General features: G+C 45.3%; 1 protein-coding gene across 4 annotated transcripts in view; it reads right to left on the minus strand.

Moving 5' to 3' along the window:
• NEBL (nebulette) overlaps positions 1-22045 on the minus strand; it is a 1132595-nt gene that overhangs the window by 558035 nt on the left and 552515 nt on the right. For 2 of the 4 annotated variants that reach the window (XM_069648590.1, XM_069648591.1), the window contains exon 3: positions 1665-1760. The exons of the other annotated variants lie outside the window; for them this stretch is intronic. In XM_069648590.1, coding sequence (XP_069504691.1) covers positions 1665-1760 — 96 coding nt within the window. The remainder of the gene's footprint in view (positions 1-1664; positions 1761-22045) is intronic. 4 annotated transcript variants of the gene reach the window in all.

Genomic DNA, 22045 nt, shown 5'->3' on the forward strand with positions numbered 1-22045 from the left:
CTCTCACCGAGATGGGAATTGGACGCCAGGATAAACCATAAAAAATGTAATGCATGTGTCTGATTTTAGTAGAGGGCACAATCGTAAAAATGTGCATTCATGAGAAAGTTAATTGTGGTCAAAATCAATGTGGGAGTTCCTAAATCGCATCATAAAGATGACAGCTCTGTTCTAACCGCCAACCAGGACAAGGCAAATGCCTGTGGCCACTCACAGCCATGGGGGCGTGTTTTGAAATTCCGCCCACACCATAAACTTGGGGATGGCATTTGGTGGTATAAATATAGGAACTTCACAAAACACAGACACTCTGCTTCCAGAAACCATCCAGATTTCCGTGCAGTACCTTGTTCCAGAACTCTTCATCTTGTAGCTGAATCCAGACTTCTTTGAAGATCCTGATTTCCTTGCAGAATCTAGACTTTAGCATTGCTGAACTCTTGCTAGCTAGACCCAATTTCAAAACATCCAAAACTTAAAAGAATAATTCTGATTCAGCTTGGCTTGCTACTATTAAAGCTTGCCAGCTGAAACTTGAATCTTGTAATCTGCTGTGTCCAGTGACCAGAATAGCCCATCCAAATCCAGTCTAAGGCGCAGTCCAAAATTGACCAGAACCGCGCCCCTGTTCCAATCCCTCCACAGGTGCCCTGCTGCTGGTAGACCTGAACCAATCCAATGACCAGAACAGGACGGTCCAATTTAAATACAAAGGACTGTAAGTATTAATAGGAAGAACAGTGACCCATAGTATATCTGCATTGTATTATACCAATCTCAACCCATCCCATCTTTAAATTCAGAACCCTAGTATTGTTAGAATCCTTCTTGCACTGATTTTTCACATCTATGTTACAAAACCATAACTTCTTAGTGATTTTGAGTAACTAAAGTAAATCCCAGAACGGAATCGAGTATCCACCAAGTGAATGGTTGCGCTGGCCACTTAGCTGTGAAGATTTATGTGTGGCCTCCTCTTTTTCATACTCATTAATATAGTGTAATAAAACGTATCTGTCATTTTTAAAACCAAAGTCCTGTTCCATTTTTTTGTGTGAAACCTATGTGTGATTTGAATAGTAAATATATAAATACATATTTACCTTTACAATCTACCCTGATTCCTGGTTCAGTGTGACCTGGGGGGTATTTTAAGAAGGGTGTGATATGAGTGGTATATCATTCAGAATATTGAACTTATAGACATAAATAAAATAAGGGTTTCATTGCGCACTACATGCTGGGCGAGACCTGGGTGTGTGCCTGATTGAAATCCTTAACAGCATTACAGTACACTTTCTGAAACAGGCACCCAAGAATGCGATTCCACAGTACCATAGAGTATCATTGAAAAAAGAAAACAATGTCAGATATTGTGATGTATTTAGATCTGAAAAACATTATACATGCACATTTAAGAACCTTTCACCAATTTGCATAAAAACGTCAACTTCAACCAACCACTAGTTCTTTCGGCAGTACTACAACTATAATGTATACTCAATATGAACTCCAGCTGTTGGATAATTACATATTGTGTACCAGCATATTTTAAAATGGTGTGTTATTTCAGAAAAAGACAACACAACACCAGTAAAGGCTAAACTGCTGCATCCGCCACTGACAACAGAACATACAGAAACAATAAATAGTATTCTCCTCACCTCTGAAAAAGAATCGGCTAGACTTTTCAGATGCAACGTGTCTGGCACAAATAGACACTTGCCTTTTGATTTCTCATACTGTTCCTTGTAGTTAATCTAATGGGAAAGAAAATTAAATTGAGACAGTGATATATCATTTTTACATCGTTGTACTGGCCATGATGTGCCTGTGCAGTTATATTTTTAAACTTCAGAATATAATTAGGTGAAGACACTTAACACACAAAACATTGATCCAATGCAGAGTACAACTAAGAGTTTCACCAGTGAGAAGCAGTATGATGTCTCAGTTTTAAATGTATGTGCAATTTCAAATGAGCCTTAGTTTCATCTTCAGCTCTAATGCCTGATTAAACTTCTTCTTTGGGAGTGCACACCATGGCAGTACACAACTGATACTGATATTACTGAAATTTACTGGAATTAACACTTTGCCATATGTAGAGAAATGAACAGGAACAATGAATACTTTAAAGCAGTACAATATATTAGAATATATTGTCAAAGTGGTGATGTGCCACTTCCCAAAAAGTAAAATGTTTACCTAGATGACCCCCTCCATTTAGCTAAAGCAACAGCTTTTTTACCATAGCAAGATTGTGAATGATTGCCATTTGACAAGTGTGTAAAAGCCCTAGACTTTTTTTTATTGTTATTCATAATAAATAATGCAAGTCCTTCCATCTCAGATGTCTGAAAAATTGACCTACTTTCATTAAACTCCATGCCAAAAACATAGTGTACACCTATGCTCTGCTGCATCAATATCTTGATCTGCAGCACCTGCTCTACAGTGTTACAGAAAAGGTTCAGATGTTATAGGTGCTCTGTGTGACAGCTGGGTTGATGGTAAAGTCACATCAGTACAGAGGATGCATGTATATATGAATATATGATCTCATACCACATAATTATGATAAACTAACATTCAGGTGGCAGATCCATCTTTAAGCATAAGCACTACCTGATTTAGTGTGTTGTGGCTGGTAATTAACATAATTATTAAAGCCAAATTGTATCTTTATCATACATATGTCAATACTGTGAGCCCAAGCCGGCCATGGACAGGCTGTGTGTATTATGCCTAAACTGGCTGTCTCTGCTGAAAACAGCAGGGCAATATCCATTGACAGCTGCCTCTGTTGTATTATTGTGTGAGGTCAGGTAACACCTCTTTCCACTAGGATGGCCCTCAGCAGTAGTGTTCCTAGGAAACAGGAATCGAAGGACACACCACACATTTTAAGAACTACCCTCACATAAGGTTGTAGCATACCAAAAGGTATTTAATGGGTTGTATCAAAGAAGGGGACAGGCTTATTGTAGTCAGAGAGAGCACAGCACAGTTGAGGAAGGATTCCACCATCATACCTTTGCTCTGTACTTCTCCTTCCTGCCCCCTGCTCTTCTTCAGAACAAACAACTTGGATATGATGCAACCAAGCAAAGATCACTTGTCACAAGGATACGTATAGGACCCCTTAAATGAGGCTTACCTTCCTCTAAACTCAAGGGGTGTTTTGATTATTAACACAGGATCTTCCACTCCCCCTTTGATTCACCTTTGGAACACCCAGGACGCAAGAAACAATTGATCTGGACCTCTTTTGGAAGAGTTGATCATTCCTAACCCTCAGCCATGGAGGTGTAGGAGTGTTCCAAGGCTGGGGCAAGCTCTTCGCCCACTCACAGGGTAAATTGTGTGTGACTCTTGCTGAGGACTGGGCCTGCCAACTAGCTTGTAACCATCCCTAAACTGGGAGAACATAACCTGAAATTGTGCCTCACAGAATCCTGTAGCTATAACAGCCAGGATACAAGTTTTCAACTATGAAACTGCTTCAAGCTAATGGAGCATTGCATCACATGTTGAATCAAACAAGTGGTTACCAACGTCTCAAACTAACTCAACCTTCAAACCTATCCTGGCGAACCATCCAAGAGCATTACATGACAACCTCCTCCCCACTGCACTGAGCAACCGCTTTAAAATGACTAGTCCCCAGCTCATCGCTTCAACCAATATGACTCGCTGCATCGGATCCTGGTTCGATCCACACCTGCAACATCTCAAAGGCTGGTTCAACACTGTTGAACTGTCAAACATTGTAAACAGTTACTTTTAAGTGACCCTGTCCCCCTCATCCACCTCTTGGGACTCTGGAGACTGGTTAGCTCCCTTTTGAACTCCTCATTGCATGTCCTGCCTGTATTATCTCCCTGCTAAATATCCAGAGTGCTTGCATCATGACTATTAAGCGGAAAACCTGTGCAGTTCCCTCTGGGACCACTGCAAAAGATTTAGGCTTACAGGTGTTGGCAGTAAACCCACTTGGTAGCTGTCTGTACCACACAGATTCACCTGGTAGCTGTGGCTGAGCAGTCAGACCTCTCTCAAGAAAAGTTAGGCAGTATGTGGAGTATACAAAATAGGGCAATTTACACAGTAGAACAAGCAAACACGGAACAGAGCTTGGGTGTAAAGATATAAAGGTATTTATTTATAACAACATATCTATGAAAAACACTCTGGCACTAATACGGCAAACAACTTCAATTACAATTACTATAAGTAAATCAATCCCCCTAACAATAGTTCAACAAGTCTAGGTTCAACGGCACCACTTATTTGCAGACAGAGGTGAATGCTTTAACTTAGATGGCACTCTAATATTCGTTAGGATGGGAGAGAAAAGGCAGGGTATGAAATCAACTCGGTACCAACACTTTTACGAACAAATGCAAGGCAAGTAAGGCATGGTCTACTGTAGATCGCAAAGTTCAGAGGCCAGGCCCACTCAGAGAGAGGCAAGACGATATGTCCCAAAAAGTATCACAGCGGAAATGCACTTCGAGTCTTTGTCGCAAATTGTTATGGAAAAATTGGACCAGTTCAGAACAGAAAGTTACGAAAGCTTGGAGGCGACCCAATGGAGAGGCGAGGATTAAGACACCTCACGCTAACCATCATGAGGGAAGCCAGGCGGACACAGTACCTTGTATGTGGAGAGACAGCTCCGGCGGGGGCAGTTGTTCCTGGTGGTGGATGGAAGTCGGGGCTTTGCCAAGAGAAGAGATGATCTTGTCGTCGAAGGAAAGTTGAAGATCGTTGCAGCACCAGGGAAGAGACCTGCCGCGGAGTGCTCCGTCACAAGGCACCACCTTTTGGTCGCGGTATGGGCTAGTGGCTATTTGGTTGCCGCGGTGCTCAGCACGGGCAATTCCACCACTACGCCCTGGAAGCAAAGAAAAAGCAAAGGGGACTGGTTGTGCCCACCAGTCAGGGGAAGAAGACTTTCCGGCGGGGAGATCTCCTCTGTCGTCGGGAAGTGGTGAGTCGGTTCAGCAAGGCTCCACCGGAGGTGTGGTCGTTGCAGGTCGGCTCAGCTTTACCCTCGTCGGATTCTTAGGTCCTGTGGCGAATTCTGAAGATCCAATCCCAAAAGCCCTGCTTTTATGCAGAAAACCCCCATTCATTCAGCCTAGCTGTCAATCAAAACAAGCTAAGTGGTGAGCGGGGTGGCTCACCACTTGGGCCAATCACATCAGAGTGCGACTTGAGTTGGCATGGCAACTCAGTCCAGGGTGCCTAAACCCCCTCCCACACCCCCTGTGCCCACACTCCCTGTGGTACCCAGACAGAATGGCACCACTTTGGAGGGCCTCCGTGCAGAAGCCCGCCAAAAGTGGAACAAAGGGCTCAACCTTTGGTTTAGGAGTCACAGAGACGAACACAGACGCCATTTTAAAAACCGAGTTCTGGCAGAAAATACCAACCAATAGATTTGTTTAAGACAAATAAACCGGTGGTATGTTAGAGACTAACGAGAAAAAGTATTAACCTCCAACAATGGGAAGAATCTCATAGAGTTATATTCGGGGTCGAATATAACAAGTAGTTTCCACTGCCACCAGCCAAAACTCGACGAGGGTGGACGGGACAGTGCCCCCTCGAATTACAGACACAGGGGTAATCGAATTACCCCTACCAGTACATCCACAATAGGATGGTTTGTACTAGTTCTGTTAGTAAATTTAGGTCTAGTAAAGCCAATGGTGACTTTACATGCCCCGGGAGACAGTAGTCAGTCCCAGGATAGCAAAGCACTCTCTTTCGATTGTTGCCCACCTTGTTTCAGGATCCTTCAGCTTGCGGCTGATGAAGCAAACAGGGTGCTGAGTACTGCACCTATTCCTACATTTGAAGCATCTGTCTGCACAATGAAAGTTTGGCGGTAATCAGGAGCTCTGAGTACTGGGGCTTGGCAAAGAGCCTTTTTCAGGTTTTCAAAAGCCTGATTGCACTCCTCGTTCCATCTAACCTTTTTAGGAAATTTGGGAGAGGAGATGACATTCAGTGGAGAAGCTATGGTCCCATAGTTCTCAATGAAATTCCTGTAATACCCAGTGAGACCTAAGAAGGCCCTCACCTGGTTCTGAGTAGTAGGTGTTGTCCAATTTTGCACAGCTTCAATCTTACTGAGCAAAGGCCTTATTTCTCCACCTCCTACCTCATGTCCAAGATAGACTACCTTACTCTGTCCAATTTGGCAGTTACTTGCCTTTATGGTCAGATTGGCTCGACCAAGAGCTTGCAAAACATCTCTTAGGTGGGTTACATGTTCTTCCCAGGAATTGCTGAACATTGCTATGTCATCTAAGTATGCCATGCAGAAATCCTTCATCCCATTCAGAACCTGGTTTACCATCCGTTGAAATGTAGCAGGTGCATTCTTCAATCCGAAAGGCATTTCCTTAAACTGGTATAAGCCAACGGGGGTAGAAAATGCAGTTTTCTCCTTGGCATGGTCTGTCTGGGCTATTTGCCAATAGCCTGACGTCAAGTCAAATGTGCTGAGGAACTTGGCTGCGCCAAGTTTATCCACCAACTCATCTGTTCTTGGCAAAGGGTGGGCATCAGTCTTGGTGACTGCATTAAGAGCTCGATAATCCGTGCAGAATCTAAGTTCTTTAGATCCGGCCTTTGGTACTAACACAATTGGGCTAGACCATGGACTAGTAGAGGGCTCTATTACCCCGAGATCAACATCTTGCTGACCTCACCTTTGATGTGGGTTCGTACGTTTTCTGGCATTCGGTATCCTCTGCTTTTGACTGGCAGACAGTCACCAGTGAGTATGTCATGCTGGCCCCAAGGGGTCAAGCCTGATGAAAGTGAGAACAGAGAGGCAAACTGGTTTAACATAGATTTGCACTCTTCTTGTTGCTCAGGTGTCAGATTTGAAGAGAGATTTACTCCTTCAATTTTTTCGTCTAAAGGTAAGCCTCTGAGGAGATCCGGAAGAGCTTCACTCTCTTCTTCTTCCTCGGATGATGCTAGAAGCAACGCCCCTACATCAGGTCTTGAGACATACGCTTTGAGTCGGTTGGTGTGGAAGACTGTCGGAGCCTCCTTGGGATTGCCCAAGTCCACCAGATAGTTGACCTCTCCGAGTTTACCCACAACTCTGAAGGGTCCCATCCATTTGTCTTGCAAGGCCCTCTGCCTTGTTGGGATCATAACGAGAACTAGCTGGTCTTGAGTGAACTCAACCATGTTAGCCTTTTGATCATGCCAGTGCTTGACCAATGCTTGTCCAGCTTTCAAGTTATCGCTTGCTTCTGTCATCATGTGTGACATTCTCCTCCGGAGACCTATCACGTAGTCAGTCACTCTGATTGGCTTGGGGGAAGGAGCACTCTCCAGCCCCTCCTTAATTAGGGCCAATGGACCTCTGACGGGATGACCATAGAGGAGCTCAAAGGGAGAATAACCTACTCCCTCCTGAGGGACTTCTCTATAAGCAAAGAGAAGGCATGGCAGTAGAAGGTCCCACTTTCATTTAAGGGGTTCTTCTAAAGCACCTATCATGTTCTTCATGGTTCGGTTGAACCGTTCTACCAACCCATTGGTTTGGGGGTGGTAGGCTGTTGAGAACTTGTAAGTAACTCCACAGGTTTACCACATGACTTTCATGTAGTGGGACATAAAATTTGACCCCCTGTCAGAGATTATTTCCTTCGGAAACCCGACCCTGGTAAAAATACCAAGGAGGGCCTTAGCCACAGCCGGAGCTGTAACAGTCCTCATAGGAATAGCCTCAGGATACCTAGTAACATGGTCTACTACAACAAATATAAACCTGTTGCCTGAGGAGGTTGGAGGATCAAGGGGACCAACAATGTCAATCCCTACTCTCTCAAATGGGACTCCCACAACTGGGAGAGGCACTTAAGGTGCCACATTCTCGGCGCCAACCTTACCAGAGGTCTGGCAGGTATGGCAGCTCCTGCAGTGCTTTTCTACTTCGGCCCCCATCTTCGGCCAATAAAAGTAGAGCGAAAGCCTTTCCTTAGTCTTCTTGAAACTCAAGTGACCAGCCAAAGGAATCTCATGGGTTAACTGCAAGAACTGTGGTCTGTTCTCTTGGGGTACTACAAGTCGTTTGTAGTCTCCAGGTGCAGACTCGGTCGGTTCACTGTAGAAGAGGCCATCTTCCCAGTGCAACCTGTATTTCCCAGGCTCTTGCCCTTCAGCCTGAGCTTCTGCCTGGTGGTGAAGACCTTCCAGAGTTGGACATTCCCTCTGTCCCTTACTGAAGTCTGCCCTGTTGGGCCCACCTTCTGCCAGTAACGACTGCAGCTCAGGATGGTCAACAGGATCCAGATCTCCAATGAGTTCCTGGCCTTCCATTAGCTCTTCTTCAGAGTCTAATTCTACCACACAGGGTTGTACCTCCCTCTCAGCCGCAGCTGGAGGTGGAGTTACGGGTGTAACTTTGGACAACCGCGGGTAAGTCCTTGTTGGCTGCACGGAAATGCTGGCTGCTGGTTTCGGTGTAGAAGTCTTAGGTTTCCCTTTCGCTTCTGATTTCTTTGCGACAGCAGCTGACAATTCCAGTGGAGCAGGAGTGATATCTTTCTTCATCATCTCCTGGAGAGTTCCTCGCATGGTTCTCTCCCTTGCAGGTCCGGTTAACTCCAGTAACCGTTTACTAGGAGGTCTGGGGGTATGCGACACAACTCCGAGAGTTTTCAAATCGTTACCCAACAGAACACGTCCTGGTACCTCACTCTGTATGCTGACAGGTATCTTCACAGTCATGTCGTTACACTGGATGAGAACTGGTAATTGGGGAAGCATCTGCACAGGCCCTCCAGCTAACTTGGTGAGGCGTTTGGGTGCCTTAGCAACATCCTTAGCCTGAAAAAATGATTTATCCACCACAGTTATGCTGGCCCCAGTGTCCCTAATGGCAGGAGTCTCCTGACCATTCACCTGGACACTGTCCTTATAATACTCTTTAGTATTATCGGGGATAGAATTATAGACATCTAAATTCTGTTGTTCCCACAACCCCAGAGACACTAAAGAAACACTGGCTGAGACTCCAATGGGTTCATCAGCCAGCAGTAGAAAGTTTCCACTTGCCATTTGGACTTCCTCCTCTGGAGCAAAGGCTAAGGAGACAAGCTGGACCCCTGAAGGTTTACCCTTACATCTGGGATCTCCTTTCACGTGGTCAGTCGAGCCACAAACAAAGCATTTACCAAATGCTTTCTGGAATGGTGGCTTGTTCTGGCCTCCTTCCGGTTTGGCACCAGAAGGCACACTATTCTGCAGCGGTTTTCCTTGTGGCTTACCCTTCTGGTTTTGTTTGGGGCCCTCTTTGGAATTTGAGTTATTCGAATTCTCTTTTGAGTCTTTTTTAGGCTGTTTTCCCTCATCCTTTTTCTGAGTTGCCCCAGAATCCTTATGAGTAGCCCTGTTGGCAACCCACAAGTCAGCAGCTTTAGCTAGCTTCCTGTAATCCAATTCTTTCGAATCAGCCAAGTGCTGTCTGAGCTCAGGAGAACAGGCATCATAAATAGACTCCAACATAAAAAGATTCTTCATACCCTCATAAGTGTTCACTTTGTAACCCTTAATCCATCCCTCTAAGTTTTTCAACCCTTCACTCACCCAGGTAGCCCAACGGGTACCATCATGCTTTTTGAGGGTTCTAAACCTCTTAAGATACTGGGAAGGGGTCTTCCCGAACCTAGCTATCAAAGCTAGTTTCACACTTTCGTAATCCTTCTTATCCACCTCCCCCAACTCCATTACCACATCAGTCGCAACAGGGGGAAGCCTAGAGAACAACCAGGGAAGTAAATCATTCCCGGTGATGTCCTGGAGCCCATGATTATATTCAAACAGTTTCTACCAATCCAAAACATCCAATCTCGGTTCATACATACCCACTAATTCCTTCGGCATCCGGGGTCTTTTGGGACTGTAGCTTCTAGAGGAACCAGAGGAGAGAGAAGCATTTTCCACAGACAACTTTTTCATCTCTTACTCGTGATTAAGTTCTATTTCTCTGAGCCTTAACTCAGCTTGCTTCTGCTCAGCCTGAGCATTCATCCGTCTGAACTCTAGCTCTTGGTTTCTTTCAGATTGAGCCAAAAACCATTTGTATTATAATTTGAGCTTCATTTTTTCAAGTTCAAAATAAGCAGGATTACTTGTGGGATCTGGTATGGGCCCCATAGGTACAGTAGGTAAGGCAGACAGAGGCTCAGAGTGGCTAACTTCATTAGGTTCACTTTCCTCTTCTGACTCATTATCAAGACTTTGATTCAGATCAATACCATCACTGTTTTCTACATTCGCTGGAGAAGTTGGTTCCTCTGAACCAGTACCCAGACTTTGGTTTTCCAGCAACCTCGCTATCAGTTCTGCTTTCTTGCCTCTTACAGAAAGATTCTCTTGTCTACAGAGAGCTCTCAAACTCTCAGTATTTTCACCTGACAAGGACTCTTTACTGTAAACTTCCATAGTAGACATGTTTTTTGAACGTTGCTTTTTAGTGCTAAGCTTTGTGGTTAGATATTCTAAAGTGTTGAAATGCACTCTAAACTGTATACTCGATACAAATCCCACCGCTGTACACAAGTGTTAAGCGGAAAACCTGTGCAGTTCCCTCTGGGACCACTGCAAAAGATTTAGGCTTACAGGTGTTGGCAGTAAACCCACTTGGTAGCTGTCTGTACCACACAGATTCACCTGGTAGCTGTGGCTGAGCAGTCAGACCTCTCTCAAGAAAAGTTAGGCAGTATGTGGAGTATACAAAATAGGGCAATTTACACAGTAGAACAAGCAAACACGGAACAGAGCTTGGGTGTAAAGATATAAAGGTATTTATTTATAACAACACATCTATGAAAAACACTCTGGCACTAATACGGCAAACAACTTCAATTACAATTATTATAAGTAAATCAATCCCCCTAACAATAGTTCGACAAGTCTAGGTTCAACGGCACCACTTATTTGCAGACAGAGGTGAATGCTTTAACCTAGATGGCACTCTAATATTCGTTAGGATGGGAGAGAAAAGGCAGGGTATGAAATCAACTCGGTACCAACACTTTTACGAACAAATGCAAGGCAAGTAAGGCAGGGTCTACTGTAGATCGCAAAGTTCAGAGGCCAGGCCCACTCGGAGAGAGGCAAGGCGATATGTCCCAAAAAGTATCACAGCAGAAATGCACTTTGAGTCTTTGTCGCAAATTGTTATGGAAAGATTGGACCAGTTCAGAACAGAAAGTTACGAAAGCTTGGAGGCGACCCAATGGAGAGGCGAGGATTAAGACACCTCACGCTAACCGCCACGAGGGAAGCCAGGCGGACACGGTACCTTGTATGTGGAGAGACAGCTCCGGCGGGGGCAGTAGTTCCTGGTGGTGGATGCAAGTCGGGGCTTTGCCAAGAGCAGAGATGATCTCGTCGTCGAAGGAAAGTTGAAGATCGTTGCACCACCAGGGAAGAGACCAGCCGCGGAGTGCTCCATCACAAGGCACCACCTTTTGGTCGCGGTATGGGCTAGGGGCTATCCGGTTGCCGCGGTGCTCAGCACGGGCAATTCGACCACTACGCCCTGGAAGCGAAGAAAAAGCAAAGGGTGTCATGATCTCTGCTTCCAAAAGATCAGGACTTGCCCGACTCCCTTGGAAGCAGACCCATAACCCCGGTTCCGAGTGCCAGCCTGTCCCAATTGGGACCTTTTGGACCCTGTCCTGGCGCCAGTGGCACCAGGCTCATAAAGATGCCCAGTCCCAGCGCTGGAAGCGCCGGGCTCATAATGCTTGGGTGGACTTACCTGCAGCAGACCATGCTGCTTACTTACCTGCCAGTTGAACCCCTGATCCTCTTCTGTTTGGGACTACTTTTCCTGTTGGGTGGGGCAGGAGCCACTCCCTAGGTTCAGAATACTGGAACTCTTCTGGAAAGCAGGAACTCTTTTCTTACCTTGGCGTGGCTGTGGAAGAAGACACCTAAGCACTACAGGAGGCTATTTAAACCACACCCGATGGATGAATCTTGCTTTGTGTTATTCTGCATTCTCTGCAGCAGAACGCTCATCGTGTCTTGTGCTTCTGATCCTGGGCCTAAGGGAACAAAGGCTTACCATCCTGGAATCCAGTCTTCAGCAGCACCTGTAAAGACAAAGAAAGAACAGGTTAGCACTACGGTCTTCAGTGGCGGCGCATCTCTTACCTGGTCCATCGGCTGTCACCAACGCCTCGCGCTGCATTCCGGCATCTGAAAGACAAAGGCTTACCTACTCTTTGCATGCTCCGGAGGTCTTCGCACTGCATTCCGGCATCTGAAAGACAAAAGCTTACCAGCTCTTCGCACGCTCCGGAGGCCTTCGGCGCTGCATCCCCCATCTGAAAGACAAAAGAAGGTGCGTTTAAAGACATTGGGCAACTTTATTACTCACGTGCCATTACTCCTTCCCACGCCGAATCCAGTTGGTATTCCAGCACCCTTCAGCTTCTCTAAAGCTCCGAACTTGTACCTGCAAGATAAAAGGGACAGTTAGTGCGCATCGTGAAGCAGGCTACAAGCGCTTACTTACGTGCTTCCAGGCGCTTCTATTCCTCACGCGGGTTCGATCCTCAACTCTCATCAGCCCGCCATCCGCCATCGCCGGAACCCTGCAAAACAAGAGATATCATTACAAAAGACTTTTAAGACATTTGAAGTGCCCAGAACTTACCGTTCGTGCAGTTAACGACGGACAGCAGTCCTCTGAGGTCAAGAGGCCTGCACCCTTATCCAGTGAAGAAACTGGTTACGGCACCCTGCCCCGAGGCAGATGGAGAGCTCGGCGTTCACTTACCTAAGGTGAGGGCGTTTACCTTTGGGGTTCTACAGGAGAATAGAAAGGGAAGAGGAGAGAGGCACCCAATAACCCCAGTTCATTAATCCCATATTTTCTATCTGCAGACATCTTACTCTTCGAGTCAGACATACAGTGCACAGAGGTCCAGCCCAAAGAGCCAACCGGCATTCACCCAGTCAAGACCGGCGCCTCTGCGGGAATCAGGTGAGCGTTACAAAGGGGACTGGTTGTGCCCACCAGTCAGGGGAAGAAGACTCTCCGGCGGGGAGATCTCCTCTGTCGTTGGGAAGTGGTGAGTCAGTTCAGCAGGGCTCCACCGGAGGTGTCGTCGTTGCAGGTCGGCTCAGCTTTACCCTCGTCGGATTCTTAGGTCATGTGGCGACTTCTGAAGATCCAGTCCCAAAAGCCCTGCTTTTATGCAGAAAACCCCCATTCATTCAGCCAAGCTGTCAATCAAAACACGCTAAGTGGTGAGCGGGGTGGCTCACCACTTGGGCCAATCACATCAGAGTGTGACTTGAGTTGGCAAGGCAACTCAGTCCAGGGTGCCTAAACCCCCTCCCACACCCCCTGTGTTACCCAGACAGAATGGCACCACTTTGGAGGGCCTCTGTGCAGAAGCCCGCCAAAAGTGGAACACAGGGCTCAACCTTTGGTTTAGGAGTCACAGAGACGAACACAGACGCCATTTTAAAAACCGAGTTCTGGCAGAAAATACCAACCGATAGATTTGTTTAAGACAAATAAACCGGTGGTATGTTAGAGACTAACGAGAAAAAGTATTAACCTCCAACAATGGGAAGAATCCCATAGAGTTATATTCGGGGTCGAATATAACAAGTAGTTTCCACTGCCACCAGCCAAAACTCGACGAGGGGGGACGGGACAGTGCCCCCTCGAATAACAGACCCAGGGGTAATCGAATTACCCCTACCAGTACGTCCACAATAGGATGGTTTGTACTAGTTCTGTTAGTAAATTTAGATCTAGTAAAGCCAATGGTGACTTTACATGCCCCGGGAGACAGTAGTCAGTCCCAGGGTATGGAGTCTATGGTGGGGGTCCTCTAGGACGCCCCGGTGTTACGGCATGGAGGGTGCATTGTAACACACATAGCAAAACATATGAGACCCTATGGAGTAAAAGACCCCATATCCCATAGAACACATTGACATTCAAAGGAATTAACCACATTCATGTCCAAGAGTGGGAGAAAAGAATCTCACTCTTGGCAGGATGGAAAAAAACAAACTCCAGAAATCCAGCAAAGTTGCTGGGGGACTCACTAGGTTAGGAAATTCAGCCTAAACAGAGAATTCTCCCTAACAATGACAATCTGCATATATCTGTATTCCTTTACAGTGATGGGTTTTTATAATGTTTTTGATAGTGAAGTATAACACTGATTTGTGTAACTAAACTATATAGTGTTATAGAACCTTAATTGGTCATTAGGTGAATTTAGAAATATGAACTATTGCTGTTTGGGTTGCTACTGACTCACATCCACAACCCTTCAGAGTGCATAGCCTTCCCTTACCACAAAAAGCAAACAAGGTATATTTCTTAGCAGTGTCTTTTTTGATTGATATCACTGTTGGCTTGTAGAAATGTGGGAGCTGGGAAAGCAATTACACCACTACTCACCCTTGTATTCTTGCAGGGCAAAAATAATTTAATAACAAAGATGGCTGCACATTGGGTGATTCTCACTCGAGTTTGTTCTTTCAACAGTTGTGTGCATCATAGTTGCCCAATGATCATTTATATACAAAAAATAAGCGAGATAGTCCTATATAGCTGTGAAGTGGCCTTAATTATGTCATGTGATATTTGTATATTGCCTGCTGCCATTGCTATGGCTTCAAATTGTACGAGTTGGAAGCCCTTTCAGAAGACAGCAGTCTGTGCAAACATGAGAAAAAAAAGTGCATTACATTGCATGCAAATAGTAATTAGAATTAGGTGAACATTCAATGACTAGCAGAGTTGACTAATGTAAAGCATCACAAAAATCCTGTGTTCAGGTGCAGAGATGACTGCTATGTCATTGACTATGTGACAGTTGGACTGAAATATTTGTGGGACTTAGCTGTATTTGGGTTGCAGCACAAGAGGGGTAATAGGTATTTTGAATAGTCTATCAACCACTAGGGCAACTGTCTACAGTTGCAGTTCTGGTGTACTTTACATACAGAAAACATGCACACTGAATAACAGGCAGTCACATGCAAATTAAATGTACAATTTTCAGATATGTCAAAGCTACATTCATGCATGTACTCTTGTAAATATAACAAAAGATGAGGTGGGTGTTTTAGAAGCTAAGATATGGAGAACAATTTTGAACCTACTAAACTCAGTCCCCATTCATGCAAGAAGACTAGAGTTTAGTTTAGTCAATCTACATACAAGGTATATGCTACAAAGATTACATTGTATGAGGAAATTACTTATGCCAAAGAGAAATGCTTTGATTTCCAGTTAAGTGATATGGTATAACATAATAAGAATTTATAATTTAAGGAAATGTAATCTACCATGTGAACTTGTATGTATTCGATAAACTACATGAATTGCCTTTCTATGTATTGAAGAAGAAATTGGTAAATGATGATTGGGCTACGAAATGTTCATATGTATTGGGCCAAATATTAAATATTCATTTAGGAGAAGATCCTTTTAATGGAATGATGGGTCAGCCTTATTTAACATATTTGCCATGCAGAAGTTTAGCAAGCGAGTGTATGCAATTTATAATTAATTTATTGCAAACAAATACAATTATATGAGCGCACACAATATATGAAGGTAAGAGAGATTATCCTGTTTCTGTCGAATAGAAAGACCTTGAACTACATTGCAACACACTTTATATAAAGTTATATTTTTTTATTCTGGTAAATGTGTATATAATGTTGACATTGTAAATGTGGATGAATTATGAGATCGACTTTTAGACAAACATCAGCTTTGACATGATTCTGTTAAGAAATATGAATTGTGATACTCCCTCTCCTCCTCGCATCCATGCAGCACGATTACAACGGGCGGAAACTACGCCAAGAGCAACCCTAATTCCGGCATGTCCAGGAAAATATTCAGCACATCTACTACCCACATTTTTGAAAGAAAGAGGCCAAATGTTCGACCTGTTTTCATCAAGAAGGTGCGGGAGATATTCCATATTGTAGATGTCCCTTGAACTTTGAAGCCATTCTGTTTTCGTTGGGGCCCTTTCTCTTCCAGGGTACATTCTAGGCAATTTGAAGGGGAGTATTGCAGCTTAATAGCTTGCATTCTATACTGTAAGGCCAATGTGGAATATGACACCTTATGGCAGATTGCGGACTATAACCCATCTAGGATGTCTATTTTTAAATCTGTAGCCCATAGATCTACGGCTGCTATTCAACCAATTGGTTCTGCCAACAGCAGCTCTGTGTAGATCCTAGCTCTAAGACCTCCCATACGCATCACTAGGAGCCGGGTATTTTCAAAGGATGTGAGTCTTCTGTAGAGATTGTCCCCCACCTTGGATTGGAGAGAGCCCCTATCAGTTGCAAAAAACGGAATATAGGTAACATTCCAATTTTGAGGCATTACCCTAAACAGTGAGGGGATATAAATGTGCTGTCTTTCCAAAGCCGACTCCCCTACTTAAGCCTAACTCATACTAGGATTGAAAGTTGAGTGGTTATGCGATAAGGACTCTCAATGGGGGGGCTCAAATATAGCTATGGGGGAAAAGCCATGATGTGAGCATTCTAGTAGGACTCACCTCCCTGCCAATGGACCAAAATACTCCAATGACAGGGTGTTCATTAACCAGTCTCGGGATTACATCTTGTGGAACCCAGAGCCATTAAACCAAGGTAACCGGTGTCAGGATCGGGTTCTCCAGGGTTCTCCAGGGCTATCCACACTCAATTGTGCAGCCTTGTAGTACAATGCAAAATCAGTGAATCCAACACCCCCTCCCCTCTGGGAAGAATGACACTCCCATAGGCCATTCTGGGTTTGGCTACTCCCCATAGAAATTTCAATAATCCTCCCTTTGCCTCGTAGAGAAAAGAACAGGGGAACCTATGTCGGAAGCATTTGGAATAGAAATGAAATTGTAGGCAGAATCATCATTTTAATACAATTCAACCTAGCCATCCTAGACAGATATAGCTTGCTCTACCCTTTTGTATCTGACTTCATGGCTGCCCATAAGGATAGGTAATTATGTTAATGTTAAAGGTATTTGTACCGCTCACCGTCACCAACGGAATTGGTCCCCAGGCGATCAGGCGGATCTGCAAACGAGAAGGCAGGGTGATTTAGTGAGGAGAAGAGGGAGTAGGATAGTGAGGGACGTGGTGTCATGTTGCAGTTTCACTTTGGTATATACTGTGCGCTGAGTTTTGGTGCGAGTATCAGATCCTCGTCTGCTGTTGGTGAGGCTTATGTGTTGTTCGTATGTTGTTGCGGTGTGGCTTGCTGTGCGAGAGGTGGTTGTGTGAGTTTTTGTGTGAGTTAAGTATGCAGAAATTTGAGCTTTTTTGGTTTGTGGGTTTTATGTCTCGCAGGTAACCTTTGCAGTATGGCTAAATGCCTAGATTTGAGAATCCTGTATGGTGGGGAGGGGCCCAGGTCTCACAGTTCACCACATTTAGGCCACACCTAGATTTGAGTGTCTTGCAAAGTCGGGAAGTCGGGAGAGGCCCATGTTTCACAACAAATTGTGTTTAACAATAAAGTAGACAGAGATGGAGGCCACACACAGAATGAGAGTTCTGCACAGTGGGATGGAGGCCTACGCTTCACAATATACTGCGTTCCATCATACGACAGACCGAGATGGAAGCTATACCTAGATTTCAGAGTTCTGAAAAGTTTGAAGGAAGCCCAGGCCCCACAACACACTGCATTCCACCATACAACAATACAGTAGATGGTTTGATATGCCTATATATGAGAGTAATTCATAACAGGTGATTGCTAGTGTTGAGTATTCCCTACGAGAGTGATGTAGATGATATTTTTCTGGCAAGCTGTGTTCTTAGGTAAGGTAATGTAAAGTGGCAGGGCTTTCTGGAATAGAGTGATTGGTCTACTCCCCAATCAGGCCACACTTTTTAGTTGCTGCAGGTTGATGGCCAGCCACCTGCAGACACACCCCGGAGCTGCAAATGCAGGAAGCCACCTTTTGCCCCGGGCCCTTAGCTGCAATGGGATGCATGGCCGGGCCAGGAGTAGCAAACCAGGCTTGGAGTTTGGAAAACAGGCCCTGAAGGGTCGGCACAGCCAATCTCACTCACCTAATGCTCATGGACGAAAGAGCAGGCAGGGAGATCCACAGTGAATACACTGGGCAAGGTGGATTGAATTAGCCAATCGGAACAGGGGGCTGGCTGGGAGGTCTGGGGAGGGAGAGGTAAATGCAGGTGCTGGGAAGCCATGGGATGCAAGGCCAGGCCAGGGGCAGCACACGAGGCTTGGATTGTGGAAAACAGGTCATGGAGGGTCGCTGCAGCCAATCTCACTCACCTGATGCTCAAGGAATTACCCTGAAAAAGATTCCCAGGATCCCTTGGGACTTATCCCTAGATAGCAAAATCCTTATTACTGGACTTGGAATGGCAAACCCTGGATATAGTCTAGGTCTTCACCCTACAGCAATCCAACCAGGAAGGCCACTGATTTGTCTAGGTTTATTTTAAACCCAGACATCATGCCTTAGGCAGAGAGTCCCTGAAGCAAGTGTGGTACAGATTCCCCTGTCTTAGCCAGATATAGTAGCGCATCATCCACAGAGACTCAGCTTGTACTACTCCAGGCACATTGGATCTTTAGATTTTCCCAGTCCTCCACAGCCCATGTTTTATAACCAGTGCATAAAGGAGAGGGGATATGGGGGAAGCCCTGACTGGTAACTATCATTATAAAGCTCTGAGCTATTCAATTCAGGTCACACCATGCCCATTCTCGTGAGGACAGCCCGCATGAAAGTCCAGCTAACATGGTCAAATGCCTTTTCGGTGTCTAGGGTAGTGCAAGAGCCCCCCTGTGTGTAAGCTCTGAAGACATGAATATGTTAAGCCTCTTTCTAAGATTTTCTGTACTTTGCCTGTTCTGCACAAGCCCTGGTGTACCACGCAGGGAGTATCAAGCTCTAGATTCTTGCGAACAATTTGGCATCTGTGTCAAAGAATGATATAGGTCTATAGGCCAAGCACAGTTTGGGGTCTTTTCCTGGATTGGGAAACACTGTTATTAATGTTTCTAAAAAGGACAAGAAAATGTGCCCACATCCTTAATAACATTAAACACTTTAGCCAAATGAGGGGCCAAAATATCCTGAAATTGCTTATTGAAGCCTGAGGTAAAACCATCCTCAACCGGTGCCTTCCCTGGTGCAAAGAGCCCAATAGATGTTGATACCGCTTCGGGAGTCATTGCAATTTCAGCATATCCCTTACTGAGACGGTCAATGACTGTTATGGGAGCCTGCCCAAATAACACTTGATTGCAGCCTCATCTATTTGACCCTCTTCACTATATAGCTTATTGTAGAATTCTGCAAATCTTCAGAGAATCCTCTCCTGGGTAACTTCCATTCTTTCACCCACATCCCTCACTCTCCTGTCAGCCCTGCTCTTGCATAACCTATTGGCTAGGATTGTTCCCACATGGTCACCCTTTTCATAGTCCTTTTTTTAGAATACCTTATTCTCTTCAGCACCTCAGCCATAACATACTGCTGTTCAATGTGAGGCACTAAAAGGAGTTCTATTCTTGTGTATGTACAATATATGGTCAATAAAACGTGCAACCACCCGGTCGGCTACATTTGCATCTCCACACATCTGTCCAGAAATGAGTCTTTAGGAGGTGTGAGAATTCCACACTTTCTTTACTGCACCCTCCCCTTAGTGTTACAGTATATTGAAGGCCAACTTCATGATCTGGCCCATATTGATAGCATAACGCGTATCCAGAATGACCCTTGTGACTTGCAAACACCCCTTGACACACACAAGTCTTCCATTTAGCCCCCTCCTAATCTGGAACCCCTTTATCTGGACATGTTTAGCCAGAGCAATCCCCATAAACCCTTTTGTCCTTTCCGTATGCAAAGCCCAAAACCTTTTTCCAATACCATTGCCCTTCAGCCTTGTCTCCTCCCTCTGCTTAAAGTGAGCTTTTAATATAAGAGAATCAAAAGGTAAAGTTTGTGAAACATACCACTCAACAAGGTCCTTTTGTGAGGGGAATGTATCCCCTTAACATTAAGGGTGGCTAATTTAATCTCACCCATATAACCTGATCTTAATCATTGTTTGGAAACCATTTGTGCTTGTCCAGGGCTCCCTGCATTTAACCAATCAGGAGTGTGTGAAATATAAACACCCCTTCCCTGGTGGAATCCCAAGTCCGTTATCTCCACTCCATTGAACCACACAACCAATGGGGTCATGAACCACACATAACAGATGTCCAGGCATCACTGGGCCACTAGGATCACAATCTGCCCTGCGCCCCAGCAAAATCCGATTTCATGGAACAACAAATAGATCTGCTTAATCCACCACTCCGAGATGCATACAGACTGGTATCTTCAATGGGGGTTCTTTGGATGTGAGGAGTATGCCTTTCTGAACTTCCTAGATTTGCTTACTTTCTTGCACCTTCGTGGCTGGGAAAATGCCTGTTTAAAATGCTGTCAATCCAGGGCATGCAGAAGCCTCTCCCCTTTTATCTCACAGAGAAGTCGTTTAGTCTCCTCACCTTGCTTTATGTCATAATGTTTTCCCTTGTATTAAAAAGACAAGGCGAAAGGGAACCTCCAACCATAATGAATGCCTTTGGATCTGAGTCTTGACGTCAGAGGCCAACACTTTTCTTTGATCCAACGTGTATGTAGACAAGTCCTGAAAGGTCTTGACTGAGGCTTCTTCCCATTATAAAGTGTGCTTTTCTGCAGAATGCTCTCATTGTCTCGATAATAGTGACATTTAGTCACCACTTATCTCTGACCTGTCCCCGAGCCAGAACCTCTATGGACCCTATCAAAGAGTACCTCAATTTGGTCCTCCAGGCACAAAGGTTTCTTCACAATTTGTATCAGGCATCACTCCAGATCTCTCAGCAATTTGCCATCTTTTTGCGGGATCCACCATATACATAGACTATTCCCGCATTCTCTGTTTTCAATGTCATCCAGCTTATATCAAGTCTCAATTCCGGACTTGCCTTGAGTCACATTTCAAACTTGTCCTCCAGGATGTCTGGGGACAGTTCATTATTTGCCAGACCTTTAACGCTGGTTACAACTTTCTCAACCTTATCTTTGATGGATACCATCAAGGTTTGCACCTCCTCCCTAAAGGCTTTCAGATCAGTAAGGAGAGCATGTATGTCCTGATGTAATGCTCTAATGTCCTGTTGTAAGTCTCTAATGTCCCCTGCAGCAGATTTAGGTCATCCTTCCATCACTGTGCTCTTCTTGCTATGTCAGGGTTGTGTTATGCCTAATAATCCCACCACTACAGAGCCGCCTAGGGGACCCAATCTATATACAAGTATAGCCTCTTCCACGGTGTAACATCAACTATCACTGGAACCTATCTCCAGGTCATTGGCCAGGGTGGATCGGCCGCACACCACCTGCTCCTATGGCATCCCAGGGAAAGCCAACTCTGTCACTCACACAGCCGGCTGGGTTATGAGCAAGTCACCACAACTCTGAGCCCCCTCACCCTGGCCATTAGGTCAGCCAGCGATTCCACCCCTCTCCTCACTGTATCAGCAAGGACTCCAGCCGACCCAGCTACTAACACTGATGAATCAGTCACAGCGGGTTCCTATGATCCAGGGCAGAGCCGTCTGAGTCCTGAATGTGTCTGGTTCTCCATCACCAGAATCTGCACCAAGTCTAGTGAGCCTCGAGGTCAAGGCCCCTCCTAATATACAAAGGCCTGTGTTCCTGTGCCCAACAAGCACCGCAGTGACACCACCTGGGGGCGCGCATCCTCAGAACTCTCTGTGGCAGTGGCCTAAGTGTATTGCGTCCTGGGCCTTGCAGCACACCCTTGTCACTGTCTCCGTTACAGCTCCACCCTGGCCATTCCGAACACCAGGTGCGGCCACAATGGATCTGCCCCCTGTACTGGAATGATGATTGGTGCCAACCCTCACTACTCTGGCCCTCTGCTGATT

Source organism: Ambystoma mexicanum, chromosome 2q (assembly GCF_040938575.1).
Source record: "Ambystoma mexicanum isolate Mex_15411 chromosome 2q, UKY_AmexF1_1, whole genome shotgun sequence".
NCBI classification, from domain to species: Eukaryota; Metazoa; Chordata; class Amphibia; order Caudata; family Ambystomatidae; genus Ambystoma; species Ambystoma mexicanum.